The 20663-nt window shown below is 40.8% G+C and overlaps 2 protein-coding genes across 6 annotated transcripts in view; one reads left to right on the top strand and one right to left on the bottom strand.

Moving 5' to 3' along the window:
- SLC49A4 (solute carrier family 49 member 4) overlaps nucleotides 1-12043 on the bottom strand; it is a 79032-nt gene extending 66989 nt beyond the window's left edge. For all 3 annotated transcript variants that reach the window (XR_012507255.1, XM_074364749.1, XM_010970946.3), the window contains exons 1-2: nucleotides 11390-12043; nucleotides 2738-2831 (exon numbers count right to left, since the gene is read on the bottom strand). Coding sequence is in view for 2 of the 3 variants with exons in the window: in XM_074364749.1 (XP_074220850.1) it covers nucleotides 2738-2831; nucleotides 11390-11741 (446 nt within the window). In the remaining variant the exon portion in view is untranslated. The remainder of the gene's footprint in view (nucleotides 1-2737; nucleotides 2832-11389) is intronic.
- HSPBAP1 (HSPB1 associated protein 1) overlaps nucleotides 11897-20663 on the top strand; it is a 47739-nt gene continuing 38972 nt past the window's right edge. For 2 of the 3 annotated variants that reach the window (XM_074364709.1, XM_074364726.1), the window contains exons 1-3: nucleotides 11897-12037; nucleotides 12756-12857; nucleotides 12945-13349. In XM_074364709.1, coding sequence (XP_074220810.1) covers nucleotides 13286-13349 — 64 coding nt within the window. In that variant the 5' untranslated portion in view covers nucleotides 11897-12037; nucleotides 12756-12857; nucleotides 12945-13285. Of the gene's footprint in view, nucleotides 12038-12137; nucleotides 12323-12755; nucleotides 12858-12944; nucleotides 13350-20663 lie in introns of those variants that run through there. The other variant, XM_074364715.1, reaches the window with a different exon arrangement.

Raw genomic sequence — 20663 nt, 5'->3', positions numbered from 1 at the left:
CACAGAGTTTTTACTCTTTATTATTTCTATAATTTTATGTCTGGAAAGGATATGAAGGGATATAAGACTAGAGAGAAGCAATAGAATGGATAGCCCAAAGCAGAAGAAAAGCTAACAAAAATACAAGTAGGCATTTTAAAGAATGCATTGTTGAATTTAAGCTTAAAGCTTAAGCTTTAAACTGAAATTTGTACTTAAAAACTGTAAAAAAACTTTTTTTAAAAAGCTGGATATTTGAAAAATTAAGAACATGTCAAACAATGAAAACTCATCTGTTAAAACCTCACTCAGAGGGATAGGAAACGAAGGCCAGCATTCCACAGGAACCCCGAAGATTTTGCTGTCTGCCTTTTAAAATATGAAACACTTGTACTCTAAATTTTCTGGAAAGATAACACATTTTGAAAAATTGAAAATTAACAGCATTTATTTTGAAACTGAAAGATTCTGCTCCAAATGAAAGTCAGCGTCTTGCACCTAAAGCCCACTCCTTCCTCCTCCTGTGTCCTGTGTCTCTGTCAATGGAATCAATAATTTCGGTCTCCAGTGTGCAACCTCAATCATATCACCTCCCATCCCTTTTTCTCCTGTTCTGCCTCACATCTGCGCTATCCTTTCCATTCCCACAACTTCCCAGGGCCAGGGAGTCATTCTGGACTCCTCACTTTCTATTATTCTTGTTATCCAATCCATTGGCAAATCCTTCAAAATGTAATCAGAATCTGACCACTTCTCACCACCACCCCTGCCACCACTATGACTCAAGCCACCACCATCTCTCACCTGGTTTATTGTGCTGCTTCCCTTGCTGGTGTCCCTACTCCTGCCCTTGACCTCCAGCATCAGTTTATTCTGTGACCACAGTTCTACTCAGCTTAAAGCTGCCAATGGTTTCCTAGCTCAGAAAAAGCTGAAGTCTTTACAGGGTCTTAAAGGAGCTCATCGCACACACCCACCGCCACCCATAACTGTGCTGGTCTCATTTCCTACCACTCTCCCCATGGAGTCTCTGCCTCGGCTACAGCCCTACCAGCCTCCCTGCCAGGGGTGCTCCTCCCTTCCCACCCTTTACACTTGCTGTTCTCTCTGCCTGGAATTCTTGTCCCCTACATAATGCATCATCCATCCATTTCCCCAGGCTTTACCCCCAAAAATTATGTTCCCAGTAAGCTTTTTTTGCCCTTCCTCTCTGAAATCTCACCATCCTTCCCCTGACATTTTAAATCCTTCTTTCCAATTTTATTTTTTTTCTCCATAACACATCCTATGTATTTAACTTATTTATCTAGTTTATTGCCAGTCTCCCCAACTGGAAAGTAAACTCCACAAAAAAGGGATTTTTCTGTTGTACTCTCTGCTATATCCCCCATGCCCAGAAGAGAGCTTGGCACAGAGAAGGAGCTCAGTGAATTTTGTTGAATAAGTGAACTAATAAATGAATAAACAAATAAAACAAAAGAATGACTCCAGCTTGGGCTCTCACTGCATCTTTCCTGGTCTCCTGCTGGCAGTCTCAACCCTCCATAATCAATCCTACAAACTTCAATTCAGTAGTTTATCTAATACAGGTCTGATCCTACTGCTGCTCAGATTAAGAGTTTAAGTGGCTCCCAACCGTCCAACGAGGAATTACAGTTCTCCAGGATGGTATCAATACCCTTCATAATCAGGATACCCTTTTCTAAACTCATCTCTTCATATTCCATTCTTAAACCTTATTTTGTAGACCAGTGTCTCCCAAACTTGAGTGATTTATGGGACCTTTTAAAGAGGAAAATTTTTCTCAGTGGCTCTAAAGGACAAATCCAAGGATCCCAGTTTGATAAACACTAGTTTAAGAAACTGGCATCCTAGTCAAAAAAAAATTTTTTTTAGATAAATAACAAGGTCCTACTGTATAGCACAGGGAAATATATACAATAGCTTATAATAACCTATAATGAAAAAGAATATATATGTAATTGAATCACTATGCTGGATACCTGAAACTAAGACAACATTGTAAATCAAGTATACTTGATTTTAAAAAAGTTTTAAAATTATAGATTATTATTGGTTAAAAAATCTTTTAATTTTAAAATTTTAGTTTTTAACCAAAAGGAAAACAATATTTTAAAAAATCTTCATATACTTTGTACCCCCTGAGAACAAATCCATGGACCCCAGTTGCAGAAATGCTGCTGTACAGAAACCAAACTACCGACCTATCCCAGAAGAGGCCTATGCTTCCCTGCCTCTGTGCCTTTGTTCCTGCTGTTCCTCTACCCTGGAGCAACTTCTCCTACCTATAGCTATCAAAACCTTATTTATCCTTCAATGCCTAGTTTAACTGTTACCTTCGTCATGAACCCTTCCTTCTGACAACCTCAGCCAAAACTACTCTCAGTCTCTAGGGGTAATTTTATAAATCTTTGATGGCATTAACTACATTATTCTTCTTTATGTTATACTATATTTTCCCATGATTATTATAGCTCCTGGATAGCATAAAGATTAACTTGTTCTCTTTTTATTTATACAACAACTAGTATAGTGTCTTCCATATGACAACTAATAAATGCCCATTGATTTAATCATCATGTCAGGAGAGGGACAAAAAGCTACTATAAATATGACCCTCTTTGATGATCTTAAAAATGGAACTGTTTACTAAAAGCTTATAACCAACATATATTGTACACTCATAACAAAAAAGAAAAATGTGGAGAAAAAATTTAAAGTGACTTATAGGATTTACCTTCTTTTAAGCATTAAGTCTGATATAGGTATGCATCTTAGACCAGTCCCCAAAACCATCAGGAAGGACGTCAGAAGCACAGTTATCCGAAGACCTAAAGGAAACAAAAATATATGGATTGTTTTCTATTTTCTTGTCAAGTAAGTCCAATGTTAAGAATAAAGATTTTTTTTAATTCAATCATATTGGGATTATCTTCTAGTATATGCTTCCTCTATAACTCCCAACGTGGAGGGGAAAAAACTCTATGTGCTGAAAATGAAATGATCCTAACTTTAATAGAAAACTTGCATGAGCACATCAAGGATAGAGGAAAAAGTTCTATTAGTTCTTGATATTTAAAATGAATGATCAGAAAGCTCTATTCAGATATAACACTAAAAAATGTAGAAAATAATTTTAAAAGACAAAGTATTTTAGTTTTATATCTCAAATATAAAATTTCTAATTTTCAAATGCAAGCTGTTAATAAAAAAAAAAAATCTAAACTGCCCCTAAAAAGTTTAAGATGGCAGATTATTGCTGTAAGTTTTCTGAAAAAAATGACAATTGGCTGATTACTTATTTTATCCTATAATCAAGGACAAGTTTGTCATAGGGTCTTAGGAGGTGGTGCATTAGAACCCTTCAATTATTAATATAATGGTCTTTTAATTTTTCTTGATTTATCAGATGGCTTTCAACTTATAGAATGACGCTGTTTAAAAAAAAAAGTACGGCTTAGGACTTCAGAAGATAATGTGGATCAGATAGCTTTTCCCTTTGTATCCCAAATAAAATCATTTTGAAAATGTGTCGGTTACATGGATAACAGGGCAAAAGAGGATATAAAATTAAAAAATAAGGTAACCCCAAATTAGACACAGTAACTATGGCAGAATAACGTAATGGGACTGTATCTTCCTACTGTTGGAATGCTGCACTTTTCTTACTACTAAATTAATGCTGCCTTACTGTTTGTAGCTGCCACACCACATAGGTGGCTCACACTGAGTATGTGGCAAAGGTGGCAACATTTTTTGCAATTTTTCCCAAACTCAAGACCTCCTTGAAACCATTTCACAGTGAATAGACTTAGACTGTTTAATGCAATTTTTTTTTCCAGACCTTTCTTTTTCTGGCAAAGGGGAGATGGTTAAATGTTTGGTTTTCAAAGGGCTTCTCTGCTTGAAGGAAATTGAAAGTCAACAAAACTGTAATTATGCAGATTAAACACAGCAAGGAAAATAAACTTGAGATTCAGATCAGGCACATACACACTACACTGAGGATAATTTGTGGTATGAACTGAGTTAGCTTTATAATATTTTTATGTGATCAGAATATGATTAATAAAATTTGGCAGAAGGAATACCACAGAAAATTGTGCTTCTCAGGAACAAGTAACGCATACATACTGCTCATTTACCGCTTCTAATAACAGAACACAGATTTTAAAACCACATTATAGCCATAGGAAATAAAACATAATTAATAAAAAGTACATTCATGGTCATAAATATCCTGAACTTCGAAAATGTTGCTCTTATAAGGTTACACTGAGTGCCCTATGAGATAGTAGATAAAATTTTATAGATTTGGGACATTAAGGCTTACATTCTACATGATGTTTATTTTTTTTCTAATATTTGGTTTGTAATCAAGGTAAACAGCCACCAAGTGAGCATTGAGGCATTGTTTATAGCCCTGTGGTTCAAATAAACACATTTCCTATTACTACTGCTGAAAGCTAGAATACTTTTCTACTCAATTATGACATTTATCAAATATATGACAATATTAACAGCTAATATAAACTTCTAAGAATAAAGAAGTTGTGAAAGCAGATTATTATAAAGCAACAGTGCAGTCACAGCTTGTAGCTTTCTTATTTTTAATTGTTGCCAAGTATTACTTAATCCACCTCAGCTGATGCTCAGTTTTGAATAGAATGCTTTCTTGATTTCATATGAATCTTGACCTGCAGGACTCTATAGTTCCAGGTAATCAAAAAGACATCAAATGACTTTGGAAGGAGAGGTATGAGGAACCCCCAAAAATAGGCTTATGAGACATTTAGGATCTTCATATTAAATAGATTCCAAGTGATTTACAACCAGTACGTGAGTGCAAAAACTATCCAATGAAAAGTGTGGGAATAATTTCGGAAAACCAAACGACTGAAAATAAAAATAAATTCTACTCAAATACGGCAGCCAGACTCTGCAGGAAGCCTCCTTCCAACAGATGAGCCAACTCCTTTTGCTGGTGAACCGACTGGGGACAGGAAGAGAGCCCCCACAATAAGTACCTAAAAATCATCATACACAGTTGATTGGAGGGGAAAACCCCACCACGCACATATCCATAGTGGATGCATGGAAATCAGTTTTATCTCGCAAAACTGTCCTTCCCAGGCCTCACACTTCCATCAGCTGGGGTGCAGACAAGCATTTTGTTTGCTCCTGGCAAGACCACCTACCCCTATCCCCAAAAGCCACACCCTCGCCACCCCAATCTACCCTGAAGACTATGAGACTCATCATATTGTGCCTGCTTTTTCTGTTCACCTTGGTCATGAGAGACCCAAGATTCACAGGTCATCTTTATCCCAATATGGCTTCATGCATCCCATAATCTGATCTCATCCCTGCCACTTCCTCAGTTCCCCAAATCTTTCCACTGTGCCTTCTGGAGTGGTCAGAATCAGCGGAGCAGTGGAATCCCTCTACTTTCAAGCTTTTCCCTCTTCTGTTCACCTTTTCACTCCTCTGAAACCTCTTCCCTGAGGACACTGCTTCCCCAGCCACTTCAGATCACTGTTACTCTCTCCCCCCCCTAAAGTGCCCAGTCTCTTCTCTCTCGATGCTTTTTCTCTGGTTTGAAGCAATATGATTATTGTGTGCCTTGCTGTAGTTTTATTCACGCTGAGATTTGCTTGGTGTGCTTTTCTTCATGCTGTTTCTTTCACTGGGATTCTTGAATGTCTTAGATTTGTAGGTTTATGAATATTACCAAGTTTAGAAATTTTTCTGCCATTATTTCTTTATTCCATCTCCCCATTACCACTTCATCTCACTCCATGCCCTTTCTTTTCCCTTACCAATCTCTTCTCATTTGGGGACTCTAGTTACATGTATATTAGAACACTTAAAACTGTCCTGCACTGATACTTGTGGGGGTTTTGTTTTTAATCTTTTTTTTCTTTGTGTTTTCTTTTGGGCAGTATTTATTGCTGTATCTTCAAGTTCACTAATCTTTTCTTCTGCAATATCTAATGAGCTGTTAAATCTTACCCAGTATATCTGGGTCTTAAACACAGATAACGTTCTCATCTCTAGAAGTTTAACACTGGTCTTTTTATGTTTTCTGTGTCTCTCCTTAATATGCTTTCTTCTGCCTTCTTAAACATATGTAATACACAGTAGCTGCTTTGATGTCCTTGTCTATTAATTCTATTCTGTGTCATTTCTTGGTCCAGTCTGATTGCTTTTCTCCTCTTTATGGGTTGTATTTTCCTGCTCCTTAGCGTGCTTGGTAATTGCTGATTTGGATGTCAGGTATTCAGAATTTTACCCCGTTGGGTGATGAATTTCTTTTTTTCACTCCTTTAAATATATTTGAACAATGTTCTGGAATACTAAGTTACTTCTGATCTTTTCAAGGAGTAGTTTTAAGTTTTATTAGGTGGAACCATAGCAGCCTTTAGCCTAGAGCCTGTTTGTCTTTACTGCGGAAGCAATGCCCTTCCGAGTATTCAACCCAGCCTCTTATGTATTATGAGGTTCTCCATTCTGGCTATTGGGAACCTCCATATTCCCAGTCTTGCATGAACTCTGAGAATTGTCCTACCTGCTCCTCTTTGGTAGTCCTTTTTCCAGACTTGGGTAGTTTCCTCACGTGTAACTGGTAATGAGTGCTCAGCTGAAGACTCAAGAGGAACTCCTCGCAGATCTAAAACTTCCTCTCTGGTACTCCACCCTAAGAATTCTAGCTATGCTGTCCTCTTAGAATTCTCAACTGTCTCCTCAACTTAGGAAAACTGTGGAGCTCTGCTTGACCTCCCCGTCTTGTGTTGCTGCCTGGAAGTTCTCTGTCATTCTGAGAAAGCATTCTGTCCTGCTTTACCTACCTGCTCTATTGTCCAATGTCTGAAACACCACTGTTTCATATACTTTGATTCTGTTGTTTGTTTTCAGTTGTTTTAGATGGAAGGATAGATCCAGTTCCTGTTACTCCATCAGGGCCAGAACAGCCTTTGATCTAACTCTATCTGACTGTCATACTCACCACTCTCTGCTGCAGCTGTCTGCAGACCACCACATACCTCCCTCTGCATCATGCATTCTCACAGTTTGAAACTGTCTTGCTCATTGTTACTCCAGAGGAAACTACTTCTTTCATAAATCAAGTGGTTTCAATACCCATGAGATGACCCTTTCAATATCCTGGCTGCTCCGTCCCCTGACTTCTTATTCCATACTCATGTCCTCTACCTGACCTCAGTCATCCACCCTCTTGGTTATACTCTGACTTTATCTTTATCATAATTGTATCCATGAAGTAATCTTAATTTAAAGCATCCCATTCTTCAACCATGACCTTCTCTTTCCCACTCATGCCCTCTAGTACTCTATAAATTCTTTATCCAATTGAGAATGACAATTTTGGAGCCTACTACTTGTTCTCATCCACTTCATGTGTTACCTTTTCTCCTTTACCCAGTTTAGATTTGATGGTCCATTGTTACATCACTCTCTACAATCCTCTACTCTTGGCCTGCACTTTCTTAGTCCTATTTGCCTGGCAAACCACAACCTGGTTACATCTCTCTCTGTCAACTCTGCCCATGCCTGTGCTTGCCCAACAGAACAGGCTGGAGGAAAACACACAACTATGCTCATTGGTCTCACTTGTCATTAATGTCCAGTCACTGAAAGCAGGCCCTTAGTGCTGCCCAACAATTCCACTGTATTTCCTACTGCATGTGTTCTCTGCTTTCCCAGGAAATAGTATCATAACTCATCCTCTCTCTTCCATCTTCCAATAACTGTTGCCCTATCCTATCAGGCGAAAATTTGGTTCATATTTTCTGAGAACTCTAAACAAAGATAACTTCCACGAGCTCCTACCACCCACCACCTGCATCCGAATCTATACACTCTGTCTTCTCTCCTGTTACTACTGAAGAATTGGCTGTCAACACTTCTCTCTAAGGCCAACCTGTCTACTTGTGCTCTGGGGGCCTGTATGCCATCTTGCTTACTCGAGGACATGGCTACAGCAGTTCTTCCCTCTCTCTCTACCGTTGTCATTTCCCGCTTTCTACTGGATCGATTAGGACACTGCATTCCAGAGATAGTCTTTAGTATCGCTTATCTTTAAAAATGCCTTCTCAGTAACCACACTCCCCCTGGCTACTACCCATTTCTCTGCTGTCCTTTAAAGAGTAACTGCTTGACATAAATGTCTACATTCATTGTCTCTAATTCCTCTCCTTGCATTTTGTTTTGAACTCACCCTCACCACTCCAATGAGACTATTTTTTTAAAGGACACCAAAGATCTCCATGTTGCTAAATCCAAGGCCTCACTAGCTGGTTCTTCCTTATCTTCCCAAGATCTAAATGTTGGACCACCCCGGGGCTCAGTCTTCTTCTAAACCAACATCTCTCTCCACAGGTGATCTCACTCAGCTCCAAGACCCTAAATACCATTATAGGTTGATACATCCCAAATTTATTGCTCAGGTCTCTTCTCTGAACCCCATATTTGTAAATCCAACTGACAGTTTAACCTGCCTACCTGGATATCTAATAAGCATTTCAAATTCCTGACCTGCATCCCATCTACTCCCAAAATGCTCCTACCACAATCTTCTACATCTCAGTAAACTGCAGCTTGATTCTCCCAATTACTAATGCTAAAAAGCTAAGGACATCTTAGATTCCTTTCCCTTCTTCACACCCCACATCCGATCCACCAACAAATCCTGGTGAGTCTACTTTCAACATATATCTGGAATCCAACCACTTCTCAAATCCTCCACTATCACCCCAATTGGAAGTCGCCATCAGCTCTGTCTGAGTCATTTCATTAGCCTCCCAACTAGTCTCCCCACTCTTGTTCTTGAGACAAGAGCAGAGCCATCATTTTACTCTTCTGTTCAAACCTTCCAGTGGAGTGAGGCCTCCTCACTTCTTAACAGCCAAAGTCCTTACAGTGGCCTCTGAGGTCCTGCATGAATTAGGCCTCCCACCACCTCTCTGACATCTCCTATGGTGGTTCCCCTTATGGCTTAACTCAGCCACATAAGCCTCATTGCTATTTCTCAGATATGTCAAACTAGTTTAGGACCTTCATCTTTGAAACAGTCTTGTCCAGAATCGACAAGTCAGGTTTCCTTTTTTCCCTCAAGTCTCTGCTCAAACACACGTTACCAGGAAGGCCTTCCCTGACAGTCCAGAGAGAGTATCACCCAGTCACATCTCCTTTCTCCCTTGTCTTGCTTCATTTTTCTCCAAAATATTTATCACCCTCTGACACACTAGATATTTAATTTTATTGTTGTTTGGTGCCCTGGATATCCTCACTAGAATGTAGGCTCCCTGAGGGATGTCTCCCTAGAGCTTAACACTAATTTAGGTGTTAGCTCCTTCTTGAAACTTTCTTCACCTGGCTTCTAGGGCACACTCACTTTTGGCTCTCCTGTTATCTTACTAGGTGGTCCCTTTCTACCTCCTTGCTGGAAAATGAAAAGGAGTGAGAGGGTACAAAACCAATTTCAGGAAGATAACTGGTCTTCTACTAAGCTAGGTGAGACCCATGGCAGCAGGAAGACCAGACAGCTGTCTACCCCTTAGTGAGAAAGATACTTTAGCACCCAGAGATGCCAGGAATTTACTTCTAAGTATGCACATAGGACATCTGCAGCAGGACAGCCAACATACAAAACTGTACTGGCTTTCTCCTACTGAAAAGGAAGCCATTTTCCAAACGAGAGAATTTTAAATTTATTTTCTGTTGCTCCAACCAACAGAAAATATAAAATTGAATTCACCACATCCGTGGAGGAACTCTGAAAGAACTTATAAAGTAACTTATTTTATAAAGAGAATAAGTAATCCCTAATTTATCTGGCCAAGGAGAGTAGATACAATTCTAATAGAAAAGGGTAAAAATTAACATTTTTCTACCATAAAAACAAGGTTGGCTAAATTTAGGGAGTACTACTGAAAAATGTTAATAAAAAGAAACAATAAAATAGCACTTCCCCTTGAATTAGCCAACCTTGTAAGGAATGATAGAGGAATCGTCACAAATTGGAAGAGATTAACGAGAAATAACAATGCAATCTGGGACTCTTGACTGGAATCTTGGATCAGGAAAAAAGATATTAGTGGAAAAACTGGTGAAATGCAAATAAAGTCTAAATTTAGTTTAAAAACAAACAAACAAAATCAAACGAGGAAAACCTCCATTCAGTGTAAGAAGCCTTTTCTCAGCATCTAGCACGTATCTCTCTGCCTTCGTACTTGCACTACCTAGAAGTTCCACGCCAGTCAAGACACACCTGCCAGGACTGGACACTTTCATTGTTAGAAGGTTCTTCCTTGCATCGCTTTGAGTTACAGCCCTTTGTAACTTCACAAAGTTTAGTTCTTCCTTCTAGAACTACACACATTAAGTCTAATTCCTCATTTACTTGATCTTCACATATTTTATATTCTGCCTCAAGTTTCTTTTTGAAGCTTGACACACCCAATTCCTTTCATCTGGCACATTATGATTTTTTTTTAACATCCTTTACATTCTTGTCACACAACTTTAAAAGTACCCCAGTTTGCCAAAGGCCTTCTTAAAATTAATGCTCAGAACTGAACACGAGTAGAGCATGTCAAACTATTTCTCTTCTTGTTTTAGATACTACACTTCTATGCCTAAAATTGTCCTTTTTAGTAGCTAAACACATTGATCATGAATCATTTACCCACACTTGTGTGGTACCATTCAATGCCTTATCATTCAAGCCTATGACCTTCTTTCCTCCTCACAGAATCATACTGGCAAGTGATAAAGGGAGATGTCTGTCCAGAGTAAGAGCCTTCATTCATCTGCAAGCTTTATCTGAGAGTTAAAAATCTCAACTGACACAGCCACCTGGTCACATCCACATAGTTTAAAGCTTAAAGCTGCTGTGCACCATTTTCCAGAAACCAAAGCTTCAGATCCGAGTTTCTCAACAGTTCTTCCTGGGTTGGAGTCATCTATTACGCAAAGCCAACTCATTACTTCCTTGTATCTGGGCATCCTCAGTCTATTTTCTGACCTTTCACCCTCAACATCCCTCAATCCCTTTTAAGTCAAAGCATCAGTCATTTTTGTCAGGTGTAAAAAACACACATAGCACGTGCACGGGGATGCTCTGATGTCCAATTACGCAAAAACTTGAACATTTAGAGGTAGCTTAATCCCTGCTGTTGCATAATAGGCCTCGATAAGAACACTATCTGTAAAGAAGCCTTCCCATATTTGTCTTGGAGACGGAGGGCTCCTAGTCAGGAATGGGATGCCAGCAACACTCGGTCACATCACACAACCCCTAAGACGAAGCCGAGGGAGTTGGCTCCCCCAGGAGTGACAGAGACGGCCGGCGCTCCCGAGACCCGCTCACCTCTCTTGTCCAGGAGCCACATGAACGCGAAGCAGGGCAGGAAGCCGATGGGCCCCCACAGCACGAGGAGCGCGATGTCCCAGCTAGAGAAGCCGTAGGCCTGGCGCGCCGAGTTCTGGATGGGGCCCCAGGTGTTCCAGACCAGGCCCTGCGCGAACCCCAGCAGGGAAAAGAGCAGGAGCACCAGCCAGCGGCGCCCGTACACTCGCCCGGGACTCCCGGCGGCGGCCGGCAGCGCCGCCGCCGCCGCCGCCGCCGCCTCCCGGCTTCTCCAAGCGGTCCCCGGCGCAGGCCCGAGTCCAGGCCCCAGCAGCGGCTGCCGCTCCTCCTCGCTACTCCAGCCGGAGCCCATTACGACGCGCAGCCCGCGGGGCCCCTGCCCGGAGCCGTCCGGGTGTCCGCCGACCAGCCCCGCGCGAATACGGCTGAAGGAGGCGGAGGCCGAGGTTGCTTTGGTCCTCTCCGCCTCCCGGCCGCGTCGGTACGCCTGCGCCGCGCAAGCCGGCCCGGGCGAGGAGGCGGGGCAGGTGCGACCTGCTGGATGCAGCTGGAGTGCCGGACGGCTGCCCCCTCCACGCCGGGTACCGTGGAGAGGAAACCGAGCCTTGGGAGAGCGTGAGGCCGGCGTCCTAGAGCCGGGACCGGGAGGTACTGGAAAGGGTGGGAGGAGCGCGGCTGAGCTGGGAAAAGGAAACTCCCAGAGAGGCTGTAATAGAGGAGGTTGGGCGATGAACCTGGGACTGCTGGAGGAAGTGTCCAAGTTGACGTCATGTGCCTAATAACTCCGAGATCTCCGGTCACTTAAGCGAATGCTTGCTTCTGTATTAGGTTTATTCTCATTTCTGCTGGGTCTATAACTTCCGAAATTAGAGGGGGAGATTGAGGGACCCATAGGATCGCTGCATGAAAGTCATTTGTTTTTGTGTGTGTGCGGTAAGTACTGCCTGGTTTAATCAGCTGTTTTTTTGTGTGTGTGCTTTACATACCCAATAAGGAAATTATAAACGAGTCAGTTTCATTCATTCATGTATATACACATGATATAGAACTCTTTTGCTTGACATTAATAGGAGAGAAATAAAGATATGCTGATTAAAGCTGAAACATTTCTGCCCCCAAATGACCTAGATCCAGCTCCAGTTATTATGATTTTGACCAGACGAAGAGTAAACGAGGAGGATGGAAGTTGCCGATCTCTTGATCAAGCAGCCGGTTGTTTATTTTGATACACAATCCAAAAGCCTGACAGCTGTCAGTTAGTGTCCTTGAAAACCTAAGTCAAGCGATTTGGCTTGTTTGGGTCGGGAAATGAGTCAAAGGGAACGCAATTAAAGTACATCTGCCTGAGGTTCACATTCCCCCGCAGCCAGGAAAACCAGATGGAGTCATGTTGCTGCCAGAGGGGAAGAGAAGAGGAAGAGAAGCGTAAGCGCTCCTGGTATCCAAGGCTGGTAAGAGCGGCTACACGGTAAGCAAACGCAGAGCCAGTTTCCACTGCCCTGAGCCCCACAAAAAAGCAAACCATCCCCTAAAACTTCAATATTGTTGTGCGCAGGAATGCGCCAAGGCGAAAAGGAAGGACTTGACCAGAAAAAAAAAAGTAGAAACGAAGCCAAGACTACACTGAAAGCCTACGTTCTGGAGAAGGTAAAAAGCGCCACAACCGAGACCACGTGCTTACGTTTCAACCACCGGAGAATCAAAACAAGCCTGCGTGGCCCCGCCCCGTGCCCGTCACGTGACTTTCACGCGCGCCGCGCTTCCGGAAGAGCCGGGTAGCAACCGCTGCGACTCCTTCCTGTGCTGCGGTTTCAGAGCCCGGATTTGGCATTTCTCGGACCAGGCTCCCGCTCCACTTCGTTTTTGGGTTCGGGTGGAGCCCGCGTACTGCAAGCCATGGCAGCGGACGCCGGGGCGATCACTGATGCGGGCCCTGCGTCTGGAGCTGGAGAGGTGGAAGGTAGGTGTTAGGCAGAAGTCAGACCATGAGTACAACCCCGTGCCTGCTGACTTTTGGCACCTCTCATGTGGCCATTTGTCTTGCTGGCCCTGCAGTGAGCTGTGAGAACAATTATTTGTTTTCTGGTGAACGTGGCTTTTTTCAAATTGTGGCATCCAGATTTTCGATCATCGTGCAGGTCTGGTATCCCTCCATCCCACCCTTGAGGTAAATGCAGATCTCTGGGACTTTTGTGAACAGAATTATGACTTCAGTGGAATCCTGCTTTAGAGAACGGTTGACATTTAGAGGTCGGTGAGCTTGAGATCTCTGTTAGCATTTATTGAATGATTGCTCCGTGCCTGGCGCTGTTCTGGGTACTGCCACGGAATCCAGACACCTTTGACTGTATATAACAGTGCCTTTTCCCAGTTGAGTAAAAGAGTCCTAGAAAGGAAAAAGAATAACTAATGGGTGGTAACATGAATACTGTTAGTAGTGCACACTGAGTGAGGGTTGTCAGCAGGAGAGGTCCGAGTGGGGAAAACATAAATGCTTCATGGAAGAAATGGTTTAAGGTGGGCCTTTATGATTGGATGAGATAGTGACTAACTTATGTGGCAATGCTGGGGACTCGTGGGAAGTCAGGGAGCAGAAAAGCACAGGATGGATGTGGTTGGAGATCAAATAGTCATGTTTGCCTAGAGGGGGCAATGACCATTCCAAGCACAAGAAGCAAATTACAACTTCTTACTATCTGACCACAGAATCCTGCCTTTATAACTCCCTTGCTTATGTACCCCAAAGAGACTATTCCTGAACTTCATCTGTACCTCCAGTTCATCCATTTTCTGTCCATCTGTACACCCTTATCCAGTTTAGAGTGCATGTCATAGTTTGTTTTTATTACCTCTCCCTTGAAAATACACTATTCTCTTGTCCCTGCTTGTCTTTTATTCTTCTGGCAAAATCCATATTCTCGATGAGCCCAACATTTTGCCCTCTGCACCTGTAATTATGTGGCTGAACTTTGCTGGAAAAAGTCCTGGGAAAGTTGATGACATTATAAAATGAAAATGGTCGGCCTCTTGAGTATTTACTCAGTATGGGCCTGAGATCCTTCTGATCCTCTGTTTCTGTAGTAAGCCTGCCTTCTTTCTCCAGTGACCATTCCTTAAACTCTGTATCCTCTCTTCATCTCTTCCTCACTTTCAGCTAATGACTTTGCAAGTCATGTCAAACTCTGCATCTAGTCTGTCTACTTTTTTCCTCCTTCACTGTCACACCTTTATCCAAATCATCCACATTTGTCTCCTAAACCACTACTATATCTTTAGGCTGTGTGTCCTAATTTCCTCTCTGTGTCCCTCCACTCCCTTGTCCATTCAGTGGCAAAAAGTGACATTTTCTTACTTAAAATTCCTCAGTGAAATCCACTGCACTAAGAACTTAGATTAAAATCCAAACTCCTAACCATGGCCTACAAAAATCCTTAGGCTGGGCTCTACTGATGTTTCCAGGAGCATCTCTTGTCATTCATTGCCCCCTCTGCCCTTACCTGCTTTTCCTATAGCTGGCTTGTTAATCTTCAGGTTTTAAAGTATGTCACCACCACCTTATGTATGGTGGTGTAAGTATGTATGAGACCTTACCAGATTAACCTATCTAAAACAGTCATTGTAGTTTGCCCCTGACCCCTAACCCTACATGTTCTATAATACAGCATCCAACTTCCTTCATTTCACTTATCACAGTCTGTAATTACTTGTTTATTATCGTTTCTTCTTTTAGACCTTAAGTACCTTGAGGGTAGGATCTGTTTTATTCACCACATTTGCCCAAGCAGCAAATTCAACGCCAGGTTCATAGTGGGCACTGAATACTTACTTGTTGAGTGAATGAATAAGGGAACCCCATGCCAGGTCTAGAGGCAAGAGGAGAAAGAGCATGGCATGGTCCAGGAACAGAAAGAAGCTGGTATGAGGAATGAGGTGCCCCAGAAGGGCACCTTGTACCAGATGAAGGAGTCTGGACTTTGTAACAGTGTGGAGCCTTTGAAGAGCCTTAGGTGTGGGAGTAACACAATCAGGGTTGGTTTTAGGAAGATCACTGTAGCTGAAGAGTGGAAGATAGATTGGACAGAGAAAGACTGAAGGACAAGGTACTTAGTCCCCCTAAGCCTCAGCAACTCCTTTGTAAGATGCATGCCTGTTGTGAAAATGAAAGATACCTGAAGAGCATCTAGCAGAGTGTCTGGCAGGAATTACATATTTAAGAATGCTAACTGTTTTTATTGTGAATAGAAAGTGCCGGCAAGTGATGTTGAAACTGAGAGAGAAGAAATTGGCGACATCTCTGAAATTTTCCAGCCTGAGAAACTACATGTAAATTAGGAACCTGAAGAAAGGAGGTAGTTGTTGAGTTTTAATGTGAATGCATAGAGCTCAGGTTTGGAAGGATGATGCAGAAGAAGATATCTAACAGGTAGCTGCGGAAGAGGAGGTTTTTATTCTTTATTCACATACCATAAATTCACCCTTTTAAAGTGTACAATCAGTGGTTTTTAGTATATTCACAAAGTTGTGCATCCATCACGACTGTAATTCCAGAATATTTTCATCACAGCAGAAAGAAACCTGGTGCCCATTAGCAGTCACACCCCCACTTACCCCTCTCTCCAGCCCCTGGCAATCACTAATCTACTCTGTCTCTATGGATTTGCCTATTCTGGACATTTCATGGAAATGGAATCATACAATATGTGGCCTTTTGTGTCTGGATTCTTTCAGATAGCATAGTATTTTCAAGGTTCATCTAGATTGTGGCATGTTATCAGTACTTCCTTATTTTCTGTGGCTGAATAATATTCTGTAGTGTGGATATACCACATTTTGTGTATCCATTCATCAGTTGATGGGCATTTGGGTTGTTTCCACTTTGGGGCCGTTACGAATAATACTATTTATGCTATGAACATTTGTTTCCAAGTTTCTGTATGAACATATGTTTTCAGTTTCTCTTGGGTGTATATCTAAGAGTGGAATTTTTGTGTTATATGGTAATTCCACGTTTAACTTTTTGAGGAAACTTGTGATTCTTAATCTTGAAGTCCTAAGGAGGGGAAAAATCTGATGAAAGTAAGATTTGCTCCCCTGAAAAATATAGCAAGTATACACATTTTTGCAGGTGATGTCAAATTTTAGTATGAAAGGATTCTCTGAATCTATCTGTGGAACTTTCAACCCTGTTTTCAACTGTCATCTCCCCAGAAACACCACTTTGGGGTGATTGCTTATTACCATTACAAAATAAGTTAAATGGGCAAAAAGGACTTTCATTTAAGTTAGATGATGCTTATGTGAATAAAGGATAAGAAAAAATGCATATATTAAGTAAAAGCATGTGAAAGGTTCGGTATGTTCAGTGTAGTAATAAATATTATGAAAGTCATAGAAAAGTTAATTTTTGGGCACTTACTATTTTTTGTTTGAAGTAACAACTTGGAATTTATTAAAAACAAACAGGAGTAAGCACAGAGAATTTGGGGGACAGTGAAAATACTTTGTGTGATATTATAGTGATGGATATATATTTGTTTATACTTTCGTTCAAATCCATAGACAACATAACACAAGAGTGAACTCTTAAGATAAACTATGGCCTTTGGGTAATTATGATGGGCTCTACTGTTGAATATTTTTGATAAAAAGTGAGGTGAAATAACCAGTTTATTCTGAATTATGGCAGATTTACTTAGTGGAGGCTGAAGAAGTGGGACCGTTTTGTTAGACATTTTGGAGGTACTCTGGAGCATTTTAAAGTTAGGGCTAGTCTTTGAGACATCAATCTTTCGAGTATTAACTTGACTTAAAATACAGATTTACGTTTCCTTGCTTTAGGTTTAGGAACTTAGAAGCATTGTTTATGAGTCATTTTCTGGCTCATAAGTGGATTAATGTGAGGAGGAGAAGACAATTTTCTGGGTTAACTGGGCAGGAGTTATCAGGGTAAGAAGATGGGAAGAAGAGGATGGTAAACGTTCAGTGTGGAACTGTCGCTGGTCCCCAGACTGAACCTGCCTGGTGTTCACCACCACACCATGCACTGGTATTGGCAAGGTCCGGTCATAAGCCTCAACACTTTGTGTTTTTTTCATTGGCACCACCTTCTAGATCTTGAAATTCAAAGAGTTTATGACAATTCATCATTTTATTTAAGCTTTATACTAACTTTCAGGAGAGTTGTCTTAGTTTGCATTGACATATTAAAATAGTGTCTATAAAATGAAAAATCATCTTTGCTATAAGTGTTACCATTCCGTCTTCACTATGAACACAGTCATTTTGCTAAGTAGTACTTGCAGAATTCCATCAGTGTTTTTTTGACATGGCCTAAATGTTCATTATTTTTCACCCTGATACCTATCATTCCAGATGATAGATGAGTCTCCATAAAATTTCTTGTGTGTATATACAGGAGTCCTCAGATTGATGAAGGCATCATAGGCCTACATGTATACGTTTAGAAATAAGCTCACCATGCTCGGACCCAATTTGTTTTGTTCATACTGTATCACTGTATTGTAACTTGTGGCTTACTCTTATGTCACCTTCTGAAAATTTTTAAATAAAATGAAAAAAACTATTAAATTTAAAATTAATAGTTATTAAAATTGTACCTGACATGAAGAAGTGAGTTAATGTCAATTTCAGGATCTTTGTTGTATTCTGTCAATATTGGGAGAGTGTTCTGGAAACTAGCTAAATTTTCCTTATTCTTGTCTTGAATTCTAAATCACATACAGATCCAAGCCAGATATTAATTAACTGAATCCAGATTGCTAGTAAATTCAGAGAAGTAAAGTTTCAAATTATCTTGTACTTTACATTAATTAAAGAAAAAATAACTGAGAAAAAGGCAAATTGCTTTTTGATGGTGTTTCAGTATCTCCAAAGAATTAGTTGTAGCCAAAGCTATAATAAATTGTCTGAATAACGTACTACATTTAGAAGGAGAAAAGATTATTGTGCAACACCTAGATCACTGATCTGTTTTTTCAGCAGTTTCTAAGTCATCTAATTAGAAATTGCTGCTTGCTGCAAGTTCAGACCTAAATACACTTATCCTTTAAAGGCTTTTGAGGTTGCTTCAGAACTTTTATAGCTCTTTGCACATATCCCTGGCATGGAATGATTGGGTGCACTCCTAGGCTATTTAATTAATACAATGTAGATTGCATTTTCTTTAAAGGAAATTCTAACACTTAAATTTCTTAATTTAATAGCCCAGTTCATTGTTGATTAAACTATCAGAAACCAAATTAGTTTTATCTTACAACCAGCTGATTGTTTTATTCCACTGCTGGCCTGAAATTCTGTAAACATGTTAATTTCCTGTTGTGGTGAGCATCCTCCTGATCTGTTCTGCCTGCGCTTTATAGCACTTTTCATTCATTTAGCAAATGTTTGAGCATTTAGTGTATTCCAATCACTGGTTCCGGTGCTTTCTCAGCAAATTTTAGTTTTTAGGGTCTCCGATTAAATAACCTCTGGGATATCTGGGATTTTTCCATCAGATCATTAAATACTTAAAAAAATTTTAATATTATGTTAGAGGAAAAAATATTTATTTCTTTGAAGCTCTTCGGTCAGAACACTATTCAGGTGTCACTAATGTCCATATATTTAGTTGTGGAAGGGTGGCTTGACATACTTTACCCAAATATGAGGACAATTTGGGGAACATTCACAACCATGTGGTCTATTGGCTCTGGTTTAAGATAAGCCGAACTGATAAATCCTCACCCCCAAAGGACTGGTGCTTCTATTCTTCTCTGCCCTTTAAATTCTAGAAGCAAAATGTTCAAAGTTTGAATATTTTACAGCCTTAGAACTGAAAGAATGTTACAGTGGGTCACACCAGCTGTGATTCATCCCGCGTAAGCCACAGAGCACTCTCTGGTGAGAATATGGTTGTCCCTGAAAGCGATAGCCTCAGAAGTCATTACACCAGTTATGAACTAATGTCACAGTCCTGCCTAGAAGAGTTAGTTTATTATGTGAAAGGATTCAGGTGTTGGTTCAGTGGCACGAAGATGGACATCTTTGCATTCTTTCAGTCGGTGTTTGCAATTTCCTGGAACTTTCTTTTGTGTCTCAAGATGGCTAACCATGATGTCTGTTTCCCAGGCAGAATATTTGAGAGGAATAGGGCAAAAAGGCTGACTCAGCAACTTCCAGATGTGTCTGTGGCCACTCCTATCTGCAAAGGAATCTAGGAAGTGTAATTTTTCCAGCCACTCTCATTGCCCAAAGTTCTGTTAGTAAGGAATAAGGGAACAGGGACTGAGTAAGGTAGTCAGCTAGCAGTCTTCAGTACAGGTGTTGACTACTCCCCCAACCATTCACACAAACATAGGCACAGGCCAGAGGATTCTTCTCTCCCCAGCAGCACACATGGATTTATTATCTAAGAATCCATCTACAGTGTCCCTGCACCTACTTGTCTTTTCAGGTTATACTGTCTCTCCTGAGTTTTTAGTACTAGTGTAAGTCCTGTAGCTTTAATTCTCTGGGGGCAGGATTATGTGGTATGGAAAGAGCACTGGACTTGGAATCAGGCAACCTGACCTATAGTCCAGTTCATCACTGGTATTTTGACCTTTCACATCTGAGCTTCTGTTTCTTCATTTGGATAAAGGAAATAAAGTACCTTCTCTACCTGTGTTTTACAGGCTTCTTAGAGGATCAGATGATCACTTTTAATGCATGTAAAAGTGTGTGGCAAACTGTAAAGCCTTATGCAAGTAACTATATGGTGTTGTTATGATGATGTTGTTCAAAACCAAACCCTCATCTTCCCAACAGAATGAGCTATTGCTCCTAACTTCTCTCTCCAGCAAGTCACAAAGTCTGAAAACCTCAATCCTCCTTATAGTTTCATCTGCCTCGCACCCCACATTTCTTTGGTCATAATAGTCTGTGATATTATTCTTCTAGTATTTCTCATCCCTGCTGTCTCCACCCTTCTCACTGCCACCCTTGCTGTTCAGGGCAGCATTATCACACGTGTCTATTGGCTGTTGCAGTAGCTCTGTAAGTCAGTTCCAGTCCCTGCAGCTCCACACATTTCTACAGAGCCCCCACTTTTATTTATTTATTTGTTTGTTTGTTTGTTTATATTGTTAATGAATAGAATTACCAGGGCACTGGACCATGGGAGAAATATTTGGTAAATTATTTTTCTACTTTTAGACATTAGGCTGTTTATATTTTCAGGTTTTTAAAAATTGTAATAGATATTTTATGCATATGTGTGTACATGTATATAATATAT

Source organism: Camelus bactrianus, chromosome 1 (assembly GCF_048773025.1).
Source record: "Camelus bactrianus isolate YW-2024 breed Bactrian camel chromosome 1, ASM4877302v1, whole genome shotgun sequence".
Lineage (NCBI taxonomy): Eukaryota > Metazoa > Chordata > Mammalia > Artiodactyla > Camelidae > Camelus > Camelus bactrianus.
Note: the sequence above shows the minus strand (reverse complement) of the source record. Positions and strands in the feature narration are given on the sequence as shown.